General features: G+C 46.6%; 2 protein-coding genes across 13 annotated transcripts in view; one reads left to right on the forward strand and one right to left on the reverse strand.

Moving 5' to 3' along the window:
- znf318 (zinc finger protein 318) overlaps positions 1-4,929 on the reverse strand; it is a 32,581-nt gene extending 27,652 nt beyond the window's left edge. For 2 of the 4 annotated variants that reach the window (XR_004927625.1, XM_036126387.1), the window contains exon 1: positions 4,507-4,929. Coding sequence is in view for 3 of the 4 variants with exons in the window: in XM_036126387.1 (XP_035982280.1) it covers positions 4,507-4,731 (225 nt within the window). In the remaining variant the exon portion in view is untranslated. The remainder of the gene's footprint in view (positions 1-4,506) is intronic. The other 2 variants (XM_036126386.1, XM_036126385.1) reach the window with 1 other exon arrangement.
- A 6,208-nt stretch (positions 4,930-11,137) lies between these two features.
- Positions 11,138-17,041, forward strand: part of ubr2 (ubiquitin protein ligase E3 component n-recognin 2) — a 33,984-nt gene continuing 28,080 nt past the window's right edge. For 6 of the 9 annotated variants that reach the window (XM_021314440.2, XM_021314443.2, XM_021314441.2 and 3 more), the window contains exons 1-2: positions 11,147-11,263; positions 13,675-13,949. In XM_021314440.2, the coding sequence (XP_021170115.2) occupies positions 11,156-11,263; positions 13,675-13,949 (383 nt within the window). In that variant the 5' untranslated portion in view covers positions 11,147-11,155. Of the gene's footprint in view, positions 11,264-13,674; positions 13,950-17,041 lie in introns of those variants that run through there. The other 3 variants (XM_021314447.2, XM_036126787.1, XM_036126786.1) reach the window with 3 other exon arrangements.

A 17,041-nucleotide genomic window follows, 5' to 3' on the forward strand; every position in this document is an offset into this window, starting at 1 on the left:
CTTTTCTTGTTTTAGTTTTCTATGTTTTTAGATGGTTTTTTTACCTTTTCCTGTTTTAGTTTTCTATGTTTTTAGATGTTTTTTTTACCTTTTCCTGTTTTAGTTTTCTATATTTTTAGATGGTTTTTCTACCTTTTCTTGTTTTAGTTTTCTATGTTAACGTTTTTTTTTACCTTTTCTTGTTTTAGTTTTCTGTTTTTAACGTGTTTTTTTTTACCTTTTCTTGTTTTAGTTTTCTATATTTTTAGATGTTTTTTTTACCTTTTCCTCTTTTAGTTTTCTATGTTTTTAGATGTTTTTTTTTACCTTTTCCTGTTTTAGTTTTCTATATTTTTAGATGGTTTTTCTACCTTTTCTTGTTTTAGTTTTCTATGTTAACGTTTTTTTTTACCTTTTCTTGTTTTAGTTTTCTGTTTTTAACGTGTTTTTTTTACCTTTTCTTGTTTTATTTTTAACGTGTTTTTTTTTTACCTTTTCTTGTTTTAGTTTTCTATGTTTAACTTTTTTTTTACCTTTTCTTGTTTTAGTGTTCTGTTTTTAACGTGTTTATTTTTACCTTTTCTTGTTTTAGTTTTCTATATTTTTAGATGTTTTTTTTACCTTTTCCTGTTTTAGTTTTCTATGTTTTTAGATGTTTTTTTTACCTTTTCCTGTTTTAGTTTTCTATATTTTTAGATGGTTTTTCTACCTTTTCTTGTTTTAGTTTTCTATGTTAACGTTTTTTTTTACCTTTTCTTGTTTTAGTTTTCTGTTTTTAACGTGTTTTTTTTACCTTTTCTTGTTTTATTTTTAACGTGTTTTTTTTTTACCTTTTCTTGTTTTAGTTTTCTATGTTTTTAGATGGTTTTTTTACCTTTTCCTGTTTTAGTTTTCTATGTTTTTAGATGTTTTTTTTACCTTTTCCTGTTTTAGTTTTCTATATTTTTAGATGGTTTTTCTACCTTTTCTTGTTTTAGTTTTCTATGTTAACGTTTTTTTTTACCTTTTCTTGTTTTAGTTTTCTGTTTTTAACGTGTTTTTTTTACCTTTTCTTGTTTTATTTTTTTGTTTTTTTTACCTTTTCTTGTTTTAGTTTTCTATGTTTTTAGATATTTTTTACCTTTTCTTGTTTTAGTTTTCTATGTTTTTAGATGTTTTTTCTACCTTTTCCTGTTTTAGTTTTCTATGTTTTTAACGTGTGTTTTTTTACCTTTTCATGTTTTAGTTTTCTATGTTTTTAGATGTTTTTTTACCTTTTCTTTAGTTTTCTATGTTTTTAACGTGTTTTTTTTACCTTTTCTTGTTTTAGTTTTCTATGTTTTTAACGTGTTTTTTTTATCTTATCTTGCTTTAGTTTTCTATGTTTTTAGATGTTTTTTTTTAAACCTTTTCTTGTTTTAGTTTTCTGTTTTTAGCGTGTTTTTTTTACCTTTTCTTGTTTTAGTTTTCTATGTTCTTAAATTTTTTTACCTTTTCTTGTTTTAGTTTTCTATGTTTTTAGATGTTTTTTTCTACCTTTTCTTGTTTTAGTTTTCTATGTTTTTAACGTGTTTTTTTACCTTTTCTTGTTTTAGTTTTCTATGTCTTTAACATGTGTTTTTTTCCTCTTTGACCCATCATTTTCAGTTTGGTATGATAGAGGTTTTAAACAAATAAGAAGCCTTTATACATCAGGAGTATTTGGAAGCTTTGCGAATTTATCTTCCAAATATAGTTTACCTGGTACGCATCTATTTCGTTATCTACAAGTTAGAAATTTTGCCTCCAAATGTTTCCCAAATTTCCCTTCTATACGTCCTGAACAGCCCTGGGGAAAAATTATTGCGTATAATCCAATCCAAAAAGGTCCGATTTCAAAGATTTATAGTTTTATTTCAAATTTAAGGGTTGATTCTAATGTCAATCTTAGGGATGCATGGAATAAAGAGTTGGGAATCCAGCTGACACAAAATATTTGGGATGATGCCATCAGCAGAATTCGATCTTCCTCATCCTGTGCTCATCTTAGTTTGATCCAGTTTAAAGTTGTACATAGGATTCATTTCTCTAAATCTAGGCTTTCTCAGATTTACCCGGATGTCGTGGATATATGTGACAAATGCAAAGGCTCTCCATACAATCTTGGCCACATGTTCTTTCTTTGTCCCAAATTATATAATTTTTGGTCTAACTACTTCTCAATTATGTCCTCTGTCTTGAGAGTAGATTTACAACCTTTTCCCCTGGACGGTACCTCCAGTAGTGACCCCTGGAGGTACCGTCCAGAACTACTTCGCTTTAGAGTGTAGCCGTGTTTACTTCCTGGTTCCTGACCAATCACACGAGAGCTCCCAATGTTCCCAGCACAGAACAGAGCGTTTGGTGTTTTATGTTAGTTAAAGAGACATGGGGTCCGTTCTTCGTACGTCGCTAACTCAGTTAGCTGGATCTCATTGTTGACGATTTGGCATGATCTTGGATCGTTTGGTTCTTCGAAACTCATCCTGGACTTGTTGTCATAGCAACATGTGCGCCTGGTTAAACCTGCTCGAGAGCAGGCTTATTTCATGTAAACAAGATTAGATCGCAGCTTAATAAGCGGAGATAGGGAAGGCTGTCGTAGCCATGTCCATTTTTACGACAGCAACCTGTTGCGAAAGGTGCAAGAATAATTTCAGAGTTTTTCGATTTAATCGCGTATTGCGCAATAGACAGGATCCTTTAGCGCAGCGCGACAGTGTAATTGTAGAGAGATTTTTCTTGGTGGCTGTTATAAACAGACAAACATCATTTAACAGTGGCTTTTAAAGAGGAAAAAGTGATGTTGGAGCCATAAATATAAAATATTTAAGTTATTTGTATGATAGTTTGCTTTTTATTTTTATCATATTCAGTAAGAAGATTTGTTCAGGCCATTTTATTGTGAAGCTGAGTTTTATTTTGAAAGGCTTGCTTCCTGTCGAGCCTTATATTGTATTAGAAAAAACTATGGATGGATTATCTAGACACGGAGCAATACAGTTTTACCGTGTAAACTGTGGATGACTTGGAAAAGAAAGAACTTCATTTTTTTCTAGATAAAGAATTTTTTTGTTAAAATTCCCAGTTTGCACATGTTCCACTTCCAGTGTCTAAGGAATGACACTGAAATTTGGATCTCTTGACATAACAAGTGCCTTTTTAAAATAATGTACAATAATTAAAGGCTACCATTTTGTAGAGTATTATTGTATTTCACTTTTACTTGTTCCCATGTTCTAGTGGGTCCCCTGGAGGCTCTGATATAAAAGAACAAAGTAAATATCAGATTATTAAAATGCAAAAATACATACTGTAGAAAGTGATAGAAACATCTACCATGGACAGTATTTACGCATTAATTTGTCTGCTGCTTTTTACCAGCCCTCTCTCCTGGCTTTAGCAGACTTTGAGGTGTTCCCTGTCGTTTTAATTAATGACTCAAATTCAGCATAACCTCCATTAAAAGCTCGTGTTCTGCTGGGAGAAAAACTGTGGGCGTTCTTTGCTGAACAGCCAATAGCAGCGCTGCTGATCATTGTTTCTACTATCGATACATTTCCCCTTTTAAACAAACGCATGAACGCGCAGTTATCTCAGATAACTCAATCCAGCCATACTAATCATAAACAACAGGTGTGATGAAGAACCCAATTAGCCAGACCGAGATTAACCGGATGAAATCATCTTGGATGTGTCTGATCTCGGATGTTTTAAGCAACGTACGAAGAACGGACCCCTGGACATGGAAGCCAGAAAGAGAAGCAGAACCAGAACAGAACACATCATAATAGACCCGCCCTGAGGACGTAAACATTCACTGGGGTTTCACAGCAGCAATGGACCGCTGAGGAAACGGCATATTAGATTGTCACTGGCAGGCTGTTGTTCTGATTTGAAAGAGTAGGTGTCATTATTACTTATTGCTCCTTTAGGTAATTTATATCTTCATCTAGCAAGCATGCTGTCACTGAAGGATGAGAACATATTTGCTCTCTTTAAAAAGAGAAAAAAAAAAAAAAAAACATCAGAGGGGAACCATGTGATGTTGTTACCCAGGGAGACAGCATCAACCAATAACGCTCTGGGTCGTTTATTCCTCACAACAACCAATCATTAAGAGACATTTATTTAACTAAGTTGCATGGAGGGAACAAAATATTTCAGCCACCTAGAACAAGGCAACAGCCATGTTTAGCTGCTTATTCCTCTCATCATGGATGCTCCAGCGACACTACAGATTATTTTAGGGCAGCAGAATTTCACACATGACCGGCCTGAATCTCCGGTTCTGAGCGGGGTCCGGTCTGCAGCTCAGAGTCTCAGGTTCTGGACGCTGCAGTTTAAATTGAGCTTTTTTTGAATGGAGTCTGGTCTGCAGCTCCGTCTATTAGCAGCAGACCAGACGGGGAACCCGTCAGAACTTGGGCGTGTTCTGGTCCAGGACCAGCTTCACACCTGACCTTCCTGTGAGACAGAAGTGACAGGTTTTCACATCATTCGGCGCGGTTTGGGTTCGGTAGCACTCACCTCAGGAGGCGGACCGGCGGCCCACATGTCCCCGCCACGGTGACCTCCGGAGCCCGGGGAGGGGTACCTCCGGCGGTAGGAGTCCGGACCTACATGGTCCCGGTACTCCGGGTAGTCCTGGTGGTACGGAGGTCTGGGCCTGGCCCTATCGTCCCGGTATCCTGCAGACGGATGAGGCCTCGGAGGAGGCATGTAGCCCCTAAACGGAGGCCGGCCGCGGTACATCTTCTCCCGCAGAGACGCGCTGAGGCCGCGCGGAGAACTGTGGATCGGCCCCGCGGTTCACAGCTAACCGGAGGCCACAGCAGCTTTCGGCCCGTTAAAAAGACTCTAAATTATTATTTCCTTGAAGATTTAGTGAGTTGAGCTCCGAGCAGCACACTGCAGCCCTTCTTCTTTGTCTGATCGACTTACTTGCTAAAAGTATCACTGCTGCCACCTGCTGGATTATTGGTGCTACTGCAGGCGGTCACAGCTCACCTTGGTTATTGGCCACTGCTGCCACCTGCTGGATTATCGGTGGTACTGCAGGCGGTCAGAGCTCACCTTGGTTATTGGCCACTGCTGCCACCTGCTGGATTATTGGTGTTACTGCAGGCGGTCAGAGCTCACCTCGGGTATAGGGTGAAAAATGTCTAATTTTTCAATGGCAAATCTCTTTTTCAATGTGTAATTTTACAAATCACTTTTCTATATCACTGCAAGCTGTCACTGTTTTAGCTCCGTATTTTACCGGCTCTCTGGTGGAAGTGGAGCCCACAAACATGACATGACTAAGAATACACTGATGCATCTCAATGATGCCAGTGGAAAAAGACAAACAAATAGAAAGTGTTCTTCTTTGAAACCCTGGTTAAAACAAGGTCAACACTAGCACATTTTCTGTGTGAGACTGTCAATGTTTGGGTTTGAGATGTTCGTATTACGTGAGAATGAGGTGGACGGATTCAGAGGAGATTCAGCTGGCAGCAGACAAGGGGCAGACTGCGGCCTAGCCAGGGGTGTGATTACTTTATCTCCGCTCTGGTTCTCAATAAATGCTGGAACTTGGCTGAATCACTGTTTCATTGCGCTCAATAAGGAACTGGGGAATCAGTTATCAATTATTTCCCACTACACACCTAAAAATGGAACAGCAGAAACCACAACATGGAATAATATATCTGGAGTATCAGGTAAAAGTGGGTGAGGTCTCCACAGGGTGGATGAGTCAAGAAGAATCAAAAACCTTTGTCTCCATTTTTTGAGATGTGAACAGATGACATATAACACAAAGACACAATAAAGACCTTTAAATAAATGAAATGAGTTGATTGTGTCACACCACTCAGGAACCACTCAAACAGATCATTCACAGTGCACCTTCCTCACTGGCTCTGCTGGAGTTCCACAATTCTATTCAGCTTTTATGTCAATTATTTATCTAATATCTGTAAAACTGTAAAAATCCAATTATATGCTGATGACACTGTACTATATGTTCATGCAAAAAGTAAAAGTGAAGCTGCTGCTGTTCTCTCCAGCGCTATCAGTGTCTCAGTGGCTCCAGGACTCCTGCCTACATCTTAACATTAGAAAAACAGTCTGTATGTTATTCTCCCGACAGCCAGTAGAGGGCGATGAACCATCTGTGTTAATCAATGGAGAGAGATGGAATGTGGTTGAACACTTTAAATATCTTGGAGTGGTCTTTGACTCTAATTTAAATTTCAAGCAGCATGTAAAGAGAATCTCAAATATAATTAGGTTTAATCTCTCTCTGAGTTTTGAATCAGCAACAACCTTTATGCCTGCCGAGATATTTAGCTTATTTAGATTATAAACTACTGCCAAACCACACGGTCTCACACTTCAGAGGCTATTCTGAAACCCCTACAGTCTCTCTGCAAGAAAACTCTGAAAGTTCTTGACAAAAAGCCTTAACGTTATCATTATTGTAACATTTTAGACCTTGAGCGCCATCCGATATTTCCGGATGCGTGCCTTGTTTTAAAGCTTTAAATGGACTTGCTCCTCCTCCTCTAACAGATTTTATAAGCAACATTACTAAAACAAACAGCAGAGGAGGTTGTAATCTGAGCCAGGCCCGTATTAAGACAATGTGGTGCCCCTGGGCACTATACCTCAAAGCCCCCCCCCCCCCTTACCCGTGCTGTCCTCCGGTCAAAAACATCAGACATAATCAAGGGGATTTCTGCAATGTAATTTACTATTTACTAACTTACACAACTACATGTAGGCATATGAGCAGTGAGCAATATTCAAATATCTCATTTTAAAATGTTGAAATCAAAAAAATCTTGATTTATTTATCATTTATTATTATTGTGATATTAGTGTTCACAAAACGAATAATGCATGGTCTTTCAACAATTTCAAGTAAATAATATAACAATTTATGAAAAATATATTTTTAAAGCATGTGTCATGTGGTGCCCCCCCCATGGTTGGTGCCCCTGGGCACTGGCCCACTGGCCCTCATGGATGATCCGGCCCTGATCTGAGCGGCGGTGGACCAAACTTGGCCAAACGGTTACGTCCATCAGAGGAGCGGTTAGGGAACACGCTGCTAGCTCATGTTAGCGGCTGTGCAGTCTACATAAGTTTTAAATCTCCTTGTAACATTGGTTGAAAACTAACCAGACATGTTTACAGGTGAATTCATCTGTTTCGTTGGGCCTGTTAACCTGATTTTATTGTGATCTTGTTATGGCCATCTTATCTGTTTGTGTCCACTCTGTTCTGTCCCATAGCGTCTGGTTTAATGTTCACTGTTGTTAAGGACAAAGGACACTCTTTGAGGACCACAATGTTCACACTTTGGTCCTTAAAATGGACCAAAGTGTGAACATTTTGGACAAGAATGTGATGATGGATTGAAAGGGGTGTGAAGGAAGCCATCTACGTTAAGAGAGAGAAACCTTAAACAGAGGAGGAGGCCTTAGGTTCCAGCTCTCTAAAGCTTACAACACAGCTATAGGATTAATTCCAGCCAATCATCACCTTAACTCTCACCTCCATACGGTTGATCAAAACATCGTTCCTTTAAGCCAAGCCAATAACGACTGTAATAACTCCCCATTGCAGAGAAGTGGACCTGGTTGAATCTGCATGTTATCCAAGCCATTACAGGCCTTTTTTGGGCAGTACTATAAAGCTTGGTACTCATCATTACTCCAGACATTTGAATTGGGAAAGCTTCCTGGAGAGAAAGTGAAACGTCTTCACTACGGAAAACAAGTCCAGTTGCTTTGTTTTTAACTTTTTGGGATCACCATGACCTGATGACTGAGAATCTTCACCAGCTTACCTTCCTTAGGACAACAGATGAAAATTAGCTTTTGTGCTAATTGTGGCATATTTACATTGATGCTTTAAGCTGACATGTTGATAAATGTACATTGTCCTAATTCAAATAAATAAATAAGATAAAGCAATGTAGAAGGAGCTCTTGATTCTCCATGTTTCCTCAGCAGTAGACGCCTCCAGGCTGCACACACATCTGTAGGCGGCTACAGCCACCTATAGGCATCAGTGTGTAACTACATAATGAACTTACCCATTGTTTATGGATTTATGGCTTTATTGATTAGCTGTTATTAAGAGAACCAATGAATTATTATTCATATGTGCGTTAGCAGTTTTACAACGTTTTTAACTGACCTGTACCAAACACACAAGCTGTGCAAATGATCTTTAGGGTCTGATTCACATTTTACTGGAACTAAATATTAACAGCTGCTGGATCTTCACTTGCTGACAATAAAGAACATTTAATAAAATGAAATGACTGAGAAGAGATTGGTAGATTTATTCGTCCATGTCACATGACCCACACCTGCCATAAACCTTTTATCTGCACTGTCGTCTCTGTGGTTCTAGATTCTGGTTCTAGGTTCTAGCTTCTGGTTCTAGCTTCTGGTTCTAGATTCTGGCTCAGCCTTGGAAAATGTAATCTGCTCAGCTCTGGTGCCAGCGGGGCGCTCCACGCCGGCACCTAACAGGTGGCAGTGGTTCTGGTTCTGGTCCAGATACAGTCCAGTGGTTCTGATCCAGATACAGTCCAGTGGTTCTGGTTCAGATACAGTCCAGTGGTTCCGGTCCAGAAACAGTCCAGTGGTTCTGGTCCAGATAGTCCAGTGGTTCTGGTCCAGATACAGTCCAGCGGTTCTGGTCCAGAAACAGTCCAGTGGTTCTGGTTCTGGTCCAGAAACAGTCCAGTGGTTCTGGTCCAGATACAGTCCAGTGGTTCTGGTTCTGGTCCAGAAACAGTCCAGTGGTTCTGGTCCAGAAACATTCCAGTGGTTCTGGTTCTGGTCCAGATACAGTGCAGTGGTTCTGGTTCTGGTCCAGAAACAGTCCAGTGGTTCTGGTCCAGAAACATTCCAGTGGTTCTGGTTCTGGTCCAGATACAGTGCAGTGGTTCTGGTTCTGGTCCAGAAACAGTCCAGTGGTTCTGGTCCAGATACAGTCCAGTGGTTCTGGTTCTGGTCCAGAAACAGTCCAGTGGTTCTGGTTCTGGTTCTGGTCCAGAAACAGTCCAGTGGTTCTGGATCTGGTCCAGAAACATTCCAGTGGTTCTGGTTCTGGTCCAGAAACATTCCAGTGGTTCTGGTTCTGGTCCAGAAACAGTCCAGTGGTTCTGTTTCTGGTCCAGAAACATTCCAGTGGTTCTGGTTCTGGTCCAGATACAGTGCGGTGGTTCTGGTTCTGGTCCAGAAACAGTCCAGTGGTTCTGGTCCAGATACAGTCCAGTGGTTCTGGTTCTGGTCCAGAAACAGTCTAGTGGTTCTGGTTCTGGTCCAGATACAGTGCAGTGGTTCTGGTTCTGGGCCAGAAACAGCAGGTGGGTGTGGTTCTGGTTCTGGTCCAGATACAGTCCAGTGGTTCTGGATCTGGTCCAGAAACAGTCCAGTGGTTCTGGTTCTGGTCCAGAAACATTCCAGTGGTTCTGGTTCTGGTTCTGGTCCAGATACAGTCCAGTGGTTCTGGTTCTGGTCCAGAAGCAGTCCAGTGGTTCTGGATCTGGTCCAGAAACAGTCCAGTGGTTCTGGTTCTGGTCCAGATACAGTGCAGTGGTTCTGGTCCAGAAACAGTCCAGTGGTTCTGTTTCTGGTCCAGATACAGTGCAGTGGTTCTGGTTCTGGGCCAGAAACAGTCCAGTGGTTCTGGTTCAGATACAGTCCAGTGGTTCTGGTTCTGGTCCAGAAACAGTCCAGTGGTTCTGGATCTGGTCCAGATACAGTGCAGTGGTTCTGGTTCTGGTCCAGATACAGTGCAGTGGTTCTGGTCCAGAAACAGTCCAGTGGTTCTGTTTCTGGTCCAGATACAGTGCAGTGGTTCTGGTTCTGGGCCAGAAACAGTCCAGTGGTTCTGGTTCAGATACAGTCCAGTGGTTCTGGTCCAGAAACATTCCAGTGGTTCTGGTTCTGATCCAGATACAGTGCGGTGGTTCTGGTTCTGGTCCAGAAACAGTCCAGTGGTTCTGGTCCAGATACAGTCCAGTGGTTCTGGTTCTGGTCCAGAAACAGTCCAGTGGTTCTGGTTCTGGTCCAGATACAGTGCAGTGGTTCTGGTTCTGGGCCAGAAACAGCAGGTGGCTGTGGTTCTGGTTCTGGTCCAGATACAGTCCAGTGGTTCTGGATCTGGTCCAGAAACAGTCCAGTGGTTCTGGTTCTGGTCCAGAAACATTCCAGTGGTTCTGGTTCTGGTCCAGATACAGTCCAGTGGTTCTGGTTCTGGTCCAGAAGCAGTCCAGTGGTTCTGGATCTGGTCCAGAAACAGTCCAGTGGTTCTGGTTCTGGTCCAGATACAGTGCAGTGGTTCTGGTCCAGAAACAGTCCAGTGGTTCTGTTTCTGGTCCAGATACAGTGCAGTGGTTCTGGTTCTGGGCCAGAAACAGTCCAGTGGTTCTGGTTCAGATACAGTCCAGTGGTTCTGGTTCTGGTCCAGAAACAGTCCAGTGGTTCTGGATCTGGTCCAGATACAGTGCAGTGGTTCTGGTTCTGGTCCAGATACAGTGCAGTGGTTCTGGTCCAGAAACAGTCCAGTGGTTCTGTTTCTGGTCCAGATACAGTGCAGTGGTTCTGGTTCTGGGCCAGAAACAGTCCAGTGGTTCTGGTCCAGATACAGTGCAGTGGTTCTGGTTCTGGGCCAGAAACAGTCCAGTGGTTCTGGTTCAGATACAGTCCAGTGGTTCTGGTTCTGGGCCAGAAACAGTCCAGTGGTTCTGGTTCAGATACAGTCCAGTGGTTCTGGTTCTGGTCCAGATACAGTCCAGTGGTTCTGGATCTGGTTCTGGTCCAGATACAGTCCAGTGGTTCTGGTCCAGAAACATTCCAGTGGTTCTGGTTCTGGTCCAGATACAGTCCAGTGGTTCTGGTCCAGATACAGTCCAGTGGTTCTGGTTCTGGTCCAGAAACATTCCAGTGGTTCTGGATCTGGTCCAGATACAGTCCAGTGGTTCTGGTTCTGGTCATGTTGCTGCTCAGCTTATCATTTTTTGTTGGTGTCTATTTTTAACAGCTTCTTTGTTTTTCTTAAATCAACCAATAGAAACGCTTTGATGAAATAACCACGCCCCGTCATGCAGAAGCCCCGCCCTCAGGGGCACTGGCCCCGCCCCCACCATAACCGTTTCCGTTTCCGGATGTTTTTCCAGCAGAAAGAAGGAGGAAAGATGGCGGACTCTGACCGAGATCCAGCCTTCGCTCTTAGCGCCGACTTCATGAACTTCTCCCCCAGAGACGCGGCCTCGGTGAGTGGATGCGGCCGCGGCGTGTCCCGCTGACGCGGCGCCGTCCTCCGGAGGGTTCGGCGGGGCTCCGGCCGCCTCCGGGGCCGCTGTCTGGGCTTAATCTGCCCGCAGCTCGCCGAGCTTTCGGCTCAGGAGCTGCGGTCGCTAATGCCGCAGAAAGCGGAGCAACACCTGGAGCGGGGCGGCTGGAGCGCCGCACGCGCTGCTACCTGCGGTCTCACGGTGACGTCACGGCCTGGCAAACAAACAGGTTCAGGTGTGAACGCGTCACCTGAATGCCAGGTGTCAGTAACCTTGGTAACAGCTGTAGATGACAGCAGGCTGTGCTGCCTCGCCCTCCCTAAGAGGCTGCACAGCGAGGTTGTCGGTTCGATTCCCAGGTTCCTCAGGGCTCAGGTTCAGCAGACTATTGGGCCAGGCTTCACGGTGCTGGATTTACAGGTGTGCCTGACACGTACCTGAGACGTACCTGGCTGTCTGACGCTGGTGGGGCAGGAAGCTGGTTGCTGGTTCGAAGCCGGCTTAGCAGGTGGCTGCCTCAGAGCACCGGCTGTATCCAGGTCAGCGTGTCACTCTGTGAGCAGGTTTAAGCAGATTACTGAGCTGCTCGAGTCCTGCAGAACCCCGTGGAACCCTGTAGCACTCTGTGGAGCCCTGTAGAACCCCGTGGAACCCTGCAGAACCCCGTGGAACCCTGTAGCACTCTGTGGAGCCCTGTAGAACCCTGAAGAACCCTGTAGAACCCTGTAGAACCCCGTGGAACCCTGTAGCACTCTGTGGAGCCCTGTAGAACCCTGAAGAACCCTGTAGAACCCTGTAGAACCCCGTGGAACCCTGTAGCACTCTGTGGAGCCCTGCAGCACCCTGAAGAACCATGTAGCACTCTGTGGAGCCCTGTAGAACCCTGTAGCACTCTGTGGAGCTCTGTGAAGCTCTGTAGAACCCTGTAGCACTCTGTGGAGCTCTGCAGCACCCTGCAAAACCCCGTGGAACCCTGTAGAACCCTGTGAAGCCCTGTAGAACCCTGTGAAGCCCTGTAGAACCCTGTGAAGCCCTGTAGAACCCTGTGAAGCTCTGCAGAATCCTGTGAACCTCTGCAGAACCCTGTGAAGCTGTGTAGAACCCTGCAGCACCCTGTAGAACCCTGTGAAGCGCTGCAGAACCCTGTAGAATCCTGTGAAGCTCTGCAGAACCCTGCGGCACCCTGTAGAACCCTGCAGCACCCTGTAAAACCCTGTGAAGCTCTGCAGCACCCTGTAGAACCCTGCAGCACCCTGTGGAGCCCTGCAGAACCCTACAGCACCATGTAGAACCCTGCAGCACCCTGTAGAACCATGTGAAGCTGTGTAGAACCCTGCAGCACCCTGTAGAACCCTGCAGAGCCCTGCAGAACCCTACAGCACCATGTAGAACCCTGCAGCACCCTGTAGAACCCTGTGAAGCGCTGCAGAACCCTGTTGAATCCTGTGAAGCTGTGCAGAACCCTGCAGCACCCAGTAGAACCCTGCAGCACCCTGTGGAGCCCTGCAGAACCCTACAGCACCATGTAGAACCCTGCAGCACCCTGTAGAACCATGTGAAGCTGTGTAGAACCCTGCAGCACCCTGTAGAACCCTCTGAAGCTCTGCAGCACCCTGTGAAGCTGTGCAGAACCCTGCAGCACCCTGTAGAACCCTGTGAAGCTCTGCAGCACCCTGTGAAGCTGTGCAGAACCCTGCAGCACCCTGTAGAACCCTGCAGCACCCTGTGGAGCCCTGCAGAACTCTACAGCACCATGTAGAACCCTGCAGCACCCTGTAGAACCCTGTGAAGCGCTGCAGAACCCTGTAGAACCCTGTGAAGCTCTGCAGCACCCTATGAAGCTGTGCAGAACCCTGCAGCACCCTGTAGAACCCTGCAGCACCCTGTAGAACCCTGCAGCACCCTGCGGAACCATGCAGAGTCTGGCTGCTGTTCGGGTAAAAGAGGAATTTCTGAGGCTTTAAGATCCTTTAGGTTAATTTATGGTTCTGATCCAGAGTGGAAAAGACCTGAGAAGCTGAGAACCTGCAGGTGGATCTTCACCGGAGGAACCATGGACCCAGGGTCCGGTTCTGTGTTCTCAGCCAGAGGAACCTGCTCAGTAATCCTCCTGAAGGGCTGCAGCACCAGCTACACCCTTTCCAGGAGCTCCTCATGCTGGAGAACAGCGTGGAACCGTTGCGTGTAATCTGTGGTTCTCATGGTGACATAATGACACCTGAGACGATTGATCTACTGCAGGTTCTGGTTCTGTCAACCAGCAGAACCTTCAGTTTATACCAACCATCAGAGAATCAGGTCCAGTTCTACAGTCTCCAGACCTGCGGCTGATTAACGGTGTTACCTGTTCTCCACCTGTCTCTAACCTTCCTCCTCCTCCTCTTCCTCAGCGCTGGCTGGCAGCTCCCGACCTGCAGGTGGAGGTGTACCGTCACCTGGCCACCTACGTCCCCCGGATCCTCTGCCAGGGGCCGCACGGAGGCAGCGGCAGCAGGGAGGAGCAGCGGGAGGAGCTGGCCTGTCAGCTGATGCTCCTCGCTCCTCTGGAGTGGCTCCTGCTAGGGGAGGAGCCAGCGGCCGGCCTGGCGCTCCTGCAGGAGAACAACCTGTCGTCTCCACTGTGTGGCCACGTGTTCAAGGTGGGAGAGCCCACCTACTCCTGCAGGTAACTGACACACCTGGACACACCTGGGATCTAATTCTGGGTAAACGCATGAGACCTAAGACCTTTTCAGGAATCTATCCTGTGAGCATCTGAGACGCAGGAAGGGACCGGTGCCGGTAGTCTAGAGCTCCTGGTAGTCCAGAGCTCCTGGTAGTCTAGAGCTCCTGGTAGTCTAGAGCTCCTGGTAGTCTAGAGCTCCTGGTAGTCCAGAGCTCCTGGTAGTCTAGAGCTCCTGGTAGTCCAGACCTCCTGGTAGTCTAGAGCTCCTGGTAGTCTAGAGCTTCTGGTAGTCTAGAGCTCCTGGTAGTCTAGAGCTCCTGGTAGTCTAGAGCTCCTGGTAGTCCAGAGCTCCTGGTAGTCTAGAGCTCCTGGTAGTCCAGAGCTCCTGGTAGTCCAGAGCTCCTGGTAGTCTAGAGCTCCTGGTAGTCTAGAGCTCCTGGTAGTCTAGAGCTCCTGGTAGTCCAGACCTCCTGGTAGTCTAGAGCTCCTGGTAGTCTAGAGCTTCTGGTAGTCTAGAGCTCCTGGTAGTCTAGAGCTCCTGGTAGTCTAGAGCTCCTGGTAGTCTAGAGCTCCTGGTAGTCTAGAGCTCCTGGTAGTCCAGAGCTCCTGGTAGTCTAGAGCTCCTGGTAGTCCAGACCTCCTGGTAGTCTAGAGCTCCTGGTAGTCTAGAGCTTCTGGTAGTCTAGAGCTCCTGGTAGTCCAGAGCTCCTGGTAGTCTAGAGCTCCTGGTAGTCCAGAGCTCCTGGTAGTCCAGAGCTCCTGGTAGTCTAGAGCTCCTGGTAGTCTAGAGCTCCTGGTAGTCTAGAGCTCCTGGTAGTCCAGACCTCCTGGTAGTCTAGAGCTCCTGGTAGTCTAGAGCTCCTGGTAGTCTAGAGCTCCTGGTAGTCTAGAGCTCCTGGTAGTCTAGAACTCCTGGTAGTCCAGACCTCCTGGTAGTCTAGAGCTCCTGGTAGTCTAGAGCTCCTGGTAGTCTAGAGCTCCTGGTAGTCCAGACCTCCTGGTAGTCTAGAGCTCCTGGTAGTCTAGAGCTCCTGGTAGTCTAGAGCTCCTGGTAGTCTAGAGCTCCTGGTAGTCCAGAGCTCCTGGTAGTCTAGAGCTCCTGGTAGTCTAGAGCTCCTGGGAGTCCAGAGCTCCTGGTAGTCTAGAACTCCTGGTAGTCTAGAGCTCCTGGTAGTCCAGACCTCCTGGTAGTCTAGAGCTCCTGGTAGTCCAGAGCTCCTGGTAGTCCAGAGCTCCTGGTAGTCTAGAGCTCCTGGTAGTCTAGAGCTCCTGGTAGTCCAGACCTCCTGGTAGTCCAGAGCTCCTGGTAGTCCAGAGCTCCTGGTAGTCCAGAGCTCCTGGTAGTCCAGAGCTCCTGGTAGTCTAGAGCTCCTGGTAGTCCAGACCTCCTGGTAGTCCAGAGCTCCTGGTAGTCTAGAGCTCCTGGTAGTCCAGAGCTCCTGGTAGTCTAGAGCTCCTGGTAGTCTAGAGCTCCTGGTAGTCCAGAGCTCCTGGTAGTCTAGAGCTCCTGGTAGTCTAGAGCTCCTGGTAGTCCAGACCTCCTGGTAGTCTAGAGCTCCTGGTAGTCTAGAGCTCCTGGTAGTCTAGAGCTCCTGGTAGTCTAGAGCTCCTGGTAGTCCAGAGCTCCTGGTAGTCTAGAGCTCCTGGTAGTCTAGAGCTCCTGGGAGTCCAGAGCTCCTGGTAGTCTAGAACTCCTGGTAGTCTAGAGCTCCTGGTAGTCCAGACCTCCTGGTAGTCTAGAGCTCCTGGTAGTCCAGAGCTCCTGGTAGTCTAGAGCTCCTGGTAGTCCAGAGCTCCTGGTAGTCTAGAGCTCCTGGTAGTCCAGAGCTCCTGGTAGTCTAGAGCTCCTGGTAGTCTAGAGCTCCTGGTAGTCCAGAGCTCCTGGTAGTCTAGAGCTCCTGGTAGTCCAGAGCTCCTGGTAGTCTAGAGCTCCTGGTAGTCCAGAGCTCCTGGTAGTCTAGAGCTCCTGGTAGTCCAGAGCTCCTGGTAGTCTAGAGCTCCTGGTAGTCTAGAGCTCCTGGTAGTCCAGACCTCCTGGTAGTCCTGAGCTCCTGGTAGTCCAGAGCTCCTGGTAGTCTAGAGCTCCTGGTAGTCTAGAGCTCCTGGTAGTCCAGACCTCCTGGTAGTCCAGAGCTCCTGGTAGTCCAGAGCTCCTGGTAGTCCAGAGCTCCTGGTAGTCTAGAGCTCCTGGTAGTCTAGACCTCCTGGTAGTCCAGACCTCCTGGGAGTCTAGACCTCCTGGTAGTCCAGACCTCCTGGTAGTCTAGAGCTCCTGGTAGTCCAGAGCTCCTGGTAGTCTAGAGCTCCTGGTAGTCCAGAGCTCCTGGTAGTCTAGAGCTCCTGGTAGTCCAGAGCTCCTGGTAGTCCAGAGCTCCTGGTAGTCTAGAGCTCCTGGTAGTCTAGAGCTCCTGGTAGTCCAGACTTCCTGGTAGTCCTGAGCTCCTGGTAGTCCAGAGCTCCTGGTAGTCCTGAGCTCCTGGTAGTCCAGAGCTCCTGGTAGTCTAGAGCTCCTGGTAGTCTAGAGCTCCTGGTAGTCTAGAGCTCCTGGTAGTCCAGACCTCCTGGTAGTCCAGACCTCCTGGTAGTCCAGACCTCCTGGTAGTCCAGACCTCCTGGTAGTCCAGAGCTCCTGGTAGTCTAGAGCTCCTGGTAGTCCAGACCTCCTGGTAGTCTAGACCTCCTGGTAGTCTAGAGCTCCTGGTAGTCTAGAGCTCCTGGTAGTCTAGAGCTCCTGGTAGTCTAGAGCTCCTGGTAGTCTAGAGCTCCTGGTAGTCTAGAGCTCCTGGTAGTCCAGAGCTCCTGGTAGTCTAGACCTCCTGTCTCCTCCTGTTGACTTCGTTGCTAGGCGTTGTTGACTTTGTTGCTAAGCGTTGTTGACCTCGTTGCTAAGCGTTGTCGACCTCGTTGCTAGGCATTGTTGACTTTGTTGCTAGGCATTGTTGACTTTGTTGCTAGGCGTTGTTGTCCTCGTTGCTAGGCGTTGTTGAATTCGTTGCTAGGCGTTGTTGACTTTGTTGCTAGGCGTTGTTGACTTTGTTGCTAGGCGTTGTTGATTTTGTTGCTAGGTGTGGTTGACCCCGTTGCTAGGCGTG

The sequence above is a fragment of the Fundulus heteroclitus genome, chromosome 22 (assembly GCF_011125445.2).
Source record: "Fundulus heteroclitus isolate FHET01 chromosome 22, MU-UCD_Fhet_4.1, whole genome shotgun sequence".
Lineage (NCBI taxonomy): Eukaryota > Metazoa > Chordata > Actinopteri > Cyprinodontiformes > Fundulidae > Fundulus > Fundulus heteroclitus.